Here is a 5,099-nt window from a genome sequence, read left to right as displayed (position 1 = left end):
GTTGTAGAACATCTAATAAAGTAATCCTACTCCAGGATTTTCAAGGTCTGAAGACATTAATGTGAACTAGGCATCTCTAAGTTAGAGGCAGCAGACAGCACTCTCCAAACAAACCTGCTTAGCCATAAACCCTTATCTTATAGGGCATATCAACAGACTCGTGTTCTTCTGAGCCCTTTCTCAGAAAAACATATTTTTTTCCTCCCTTTCCAGAGAAATATATTTTCTGGAAATGTAAATTGTATACCTGCCAAATGGCAACAGAATCTAACATAAACCTATCCAGCTATATACATAAATGCTTAACAAAAAGTGGGAATAAGTATTTACACAGCAAAGCGTTTACCTGATAGTAAAAATTTTCAAACTACAGTATTAAATGAGTAAATAAGGGAGTCCTTGTTACTAAGCTGATTAGATTCTGAAGTCTAAGAGAACAATTAAACGCTATAAGGGCGCCATACAGACTCTGATATGAGTCTTTCAGAAGCACATGGGCCCAGAGAGAGAGAGCTATAATAGAAAAGACTTCTTGGGGGTCAGAGAGGCAGCTGCCTATGGATGGGATGGGAATCTGATATGTCACTAATACCAGTTCTATAAGCATCTAAGCAGTATACAAAAACACATGTCAATATGATGCCACCAGGATTTGGATTTTTACGTCAAAATGCAAAAGCATCCTCAGACACACAGTGCAGAAGCACTTAAGGACTCTGAGAAGATTTCTAAGATCCCGTGCATAAATCTGGGGAAAGCGGAGGAAGGACTTTAGTATGAATTGATTATTTTGCCACTAGGGATAACTCTTTTTCTAAGGCAGAGGAATGCTTCAGGCAGCTCAACCACAATCTAGGCTACAGGTAGACAGCAAAAAAAACTACCAAGGAAATTTTTTTTTTAAGTGGTAAAAAGAATGACTGATTTGGACCACATTTACCTGTCAAACTGCCCATTTAGGGAATTCTAAAACCAGGAAGAGCACCTAAGTAACACCAGTGTTACATTTATTGACAGGCTTGCTGCTAGTCGAACTCGGGGTGAAAGGCAACAATAATACAGAGAGTACAGAAATGCAACTATAGAAGAATGGATCCCAGCTTTAACTTGGAAGGGCAAATATTTTGGCCTACGCTCAAAGGAAAGTGGGAAATACTTATAAAATACATACCAATACTGTAGCCACGTTATTTGGAAAAGCCTTTGCCAGGATAGAAGAAGATGCAGTCACTGCTGCAGCAAAGCTAACTGCATCCATTACTCTCACTAGAAAACACATAGCAATAAATACTGGTCCATCTGGAACTCGGTCCAATACACTAAAAAGGAATAAGACAATTCTCAAATGTCAAGCTAGTTTTCATTTTTTTCCTTTTTAACTGTACTCACTAAAAAGAGTAGTACCTCACCCATAGTTATTAGAATAAATCACTTTAGAATATAATTTTTTAAAAAAGAGTTGCTTTGCTGTCTTTTCAGTAGGAGAAATTACCCTTTTTCTTTTTTTGGTAACAATTTGAGTCATAACAACAGCTTAGTTGCCCTGTTCTGCGATATAACTGGTCCCCCAGATGATAGTACCAAATAAACCTTTCCAGAATATGTAGAATCGGTGTGGTGACTTATGCCTGTAATTCCAGCACTTTGGGTGGCCGAGGCAGGCATATGCCCCGAGGTCAGGAGCTAGAGACCAGCCTGGACAACATGGCGAAATCCCATCTCTACTAAAAAATACAAAAATTAACTGGGCATGGTGGCAAGCACCTGTAATCCCAGCTTCTTGGAGGGTTGAGGCAGGAGAGTCGTTTGAACCTGGGAGGCGGAGGTTGCAGTGAGCTGAGATCGCACTACTGCACTCCAGCCTGGGAAACAGGGCAAGACACCGTCTCAAAAAAAAAAAAAAAAGAAAAAGAAGAATAACATGTAGAATCACTCTGACAAGACCCATATAGAAGAAAGAACTCAGTTTCAGATCTCTCCCATGGTAGGACTCAAACCAAAAAAAAAAAAAAGGAATAAAGAAAGAAAAAAAAAGACCCTTCCAAAAATTTTTTAACCCCATTTCATTTAACAGTTTTCTTGAGTTTACTTCATTATAATCTTACTATACTGTTATTCCTCTGTGTTCCCATGTACTTATATAAGCTCTTCCATATTCTTTGGCATTACGCTGCTGGTTTAAGAACTCTAAGCTTAAGAACTTTCACATCTGTTTTGTCACTGGCACTCATTTTTCCTTTTTCGGGAAGTAGCAATGGGGGAAACCATTCTATTCTATGCTCTGAACTGAGCATGTGACCTGGCCTGGTCAAGCAGAACATTCTTTCCCCCTGGCTACAGCCATCAGTAAAGGGTCAGGTCAGTGGGGCTTCATTCTGTGACTCTTATAGGAACTACTAGGCAACTGGCACTTTCTACTGAAACTGCTAGGGGTCACCTTGCCACCTAAAGGGGAGAGCTTGTTCAAATCACAAGAGGAAAAATGTCTCATGACATCGTTTCAAATCTGTATTCTGATATTTTTTGAGTTGACACTTTATTAAAGAAATTCACTTTTTTACTAAAGCTAGCACGTTTCCGTAACTCAGAAAAGTGAGTTAAGTTTCTGTCACTCACAATCACAGGAGTCCTAATGAATAGGTTCAGTAGCAAGCATCAAGGAGATCCCCCAGAGGCCTGTTTCCTTAAAATCAATGCCATTTATCCCTGTTCTGTACTTACTCAACTTCTGCCATTAGTCACATGCTATGCATTTGACAGACAATAATGGAACCATTGACTTAAAGAACCTTTAACAATTTAAACAGAAGATAGATTACGAAATCTGTTCAAGCTCCCAAATATAATCAGAAAATGACTTACCCAAAGAGAATTGTAACTCCTCCTGAGACAAACATTCCTGCTACAAACATAAATTTTGCTCCAATATGTACAAGCTATAATAGATGTCAAAGAAGAGTGGTAAATTTATGACTTCTGAAAGTCTATACTGATAGAAACAAATCCACTGTATTGGAAAATATAGGATGGGGGAAGACATGTACAGTTAATATATTATAATTCTTTAATATAGTGACAGTACTCATTGCTTAAAAACATGGAAAGAGTTAAAAATCAATCAAATCTGAGGAGGGAACTGTCAACAGTGGCACAATTTATAAAATTATAACCATGGTTATTTCAGTATCGATGCAAATTCTAGACTAGTAAACTAAAATAATTCATCATATAATTTTTAAAAATTAAGATGTGTATATGAACTTTATACTTACATAGTTTCCAAATACCAAGCATGCCAGCAACTCGAACAAAGCAAAACATCCAAAGATCATACCGATAATCATATTGCTGGTTCCCTTCTTTTCAGCCTTTAGGTAATAGAAGTGGAAACAAAGTTTCAAAGAAAAATTAGCATCAATATGGAAAAATGGGAATAATAGATCAGAGCATCATCTTCTTGTGAACTTTATCTGCATATCAGTTTCAAAAAGATTATTCTTTTAAAATAAATGGGGTGGGGAAGGAAGGGAAACTAGTAATAGTTTAGATAGTAAACCATAGTCTCTTACATGAAAATAATTCACTCACCATGCCTATAAAGAATTGTTAGCTTTAGCTGGCAAAAGTCAGAATTAGAGTGTATAAACAAACACAAAAAATGCCTTGGATAAGGAAATTTGGGCTCTATTGCATAGTCACAGGACCGAGGAAACAGCTGATTTAGACACACTTCCTTTTGGGTATCACATTTAATTTTAGGAAACAAACAAAAAACACTGGCCAATGTTCAAACTCAAGAATAGGAAGTTCCATGAGTTGGCACATGGGTCAGACCAAGGCCCAATCAGTCTAGGTCTCTGTTTCTGACAGTAATACCAATTACCTGACAGTTTGGAGAAGACAGTTTTCCTTCCTGTCATCAACAACACAGGTGAGAGATGCTCCCCTGACATTCTACGTTCTCCTGAAACAGCCAAGGTAGTTTATCATCCATCAATTACAGTTACTAATGTTTATAGCCTATTCTATCAGTGAGCTCCTAAGATTTGCTACAGGTAATATTTATCCTAAATCTACTTCTTTTGAACTTAAAATGCTATCACTGTGATACACAACTACATTCACATATAAAAATAGAAAGTTTAAAAAACTTTGTCAAGTCCTGGAACTACGGCAGATCCTTAAATCAGATTCTAGCTATAGAAATTTAAGGAATCAAAATACGAGTTTAATTTCTTTAAGATAGGACTGGCCACTTAGCATACTACAAAGGGAAAGCCTGAACTGTCATATATTGACCATCTTGTATATATAAGGCATTGTACCAGCAGTGAATATTTATGGTCAGAAGAGTCCAGTTTAGATCCATCCTTTAGGCAGAGCTTTGGATTTTCGCAAATAACTTCATAATTAATATAGAAATGCACACATGCACACACACTTTTGCACTCTTCAACATCCATTCTCTACAACCATGATTGCCTTTCTTTACCTTTTCTCTCTAAGTACAATTTACGATAAAAATTTTCTCCATCCCTTCCCATGTAAAGATACTATCATCATTCAATCTTTGTCTTTTTCAAGGATGTTTTTTCCCATGTCAGACTGTGCCTCTTTAAATAAACCATACATTTCTCATAGCATCATACCACAGGAAGCCAGAGAAGTGAACTCTGTTGTTCTAAGCTAAATTTTAGGAAGGGCCTCCCTCTTACTCTAGGAAAAGTCCTCAGAAATGTCCCTAAGCACTTGGTGGTGCGTGAAGGCAGAGAGGATGGGCCCACAGCTCCACAGTAATGGCTTGGGAAAGATTTAAGCCCCTAATTCTTGGGCTTCATAACTAGCCATTCCCTTTCCATGTACTAATAACCACAGGAAATAACGGTGTGGATACGAGAGAGTTCATTAAAATACCTTTAATGGCACTGTAACAAATGGTTATGCTGTACATCGACTGGAACATGAGGTCTACATTTCAACTACACATGGGTCAGGATCCTCAAAAAGAAAATGTTGTGAAAGGAGTCAATTAAGGCATAAGAAAAATATTCATGCTGGGCACAGTGGCTCACACCTGTAATCCCAGCACTTTGGGAGGC

At 37.7% G+C, this 5,099-nt stretch overlaps 1 protein-coding gene across 1 annotated transcript in view; it reads right to left on the bottom strand.

The window, feature by feature from the left end:
- SLC18B1 (solute carrier family 18, subfamily B, member 1) overlaps positions 1 to 3,614 on the bottom strand; it is a 20,538-nt gene extending 16,924 nt beyond the window's left edge. The window contains exons 1-4 of the mRNA XM_011968917.1: positions 3,594 to 3,614; positions 3,273 to 3,368; positions 2,863 to 2,936; positions 1,172 to 1,319 (exon numbers count right to left, since the gene is read on the bottom strand). Of these exons, the coding sequence (XP_011824307.1) occupies positions 1,172 to 1,319; positions 2,863 to 2,936; positions 3,273 to 3,344 (294 nt within the window). The 5' untranslated portion in view covers positions 3,345 to 3,368; positions 3,594 to 3,614. The remainder of the gene's footprint in view (positions 1 to 1,171; positions 1,320 to 2,862; positions 2,937 to 3,272; positions 3,369 to 3,593) is intronic.
- Positions 3,615 to 5,099: the final 1,485 nt, after the last annotated feature.

Source organism: Mandrillus leucophaeus, unplaced genomic scaffold, assembly GCF_000951045.1.
Source record: "Mandrillus leucophaeus isolate KB7577 unplaced genomic scaffold, Mleu.le_1.0 Scaffold864, whole genome shotgun sequence".
Lineage (NCBI taxonomy): Eukaryota > Metazoa > Chordata > Mammalia > Primates > Cercopithecidae > Mandrillus > Mandrillus leucophaeus.
The sequence above is the reverse complement of the archived record's forward strand: the minus strand, read 5'-3'. Positions and strand labels throughout refer to the sequence as shown.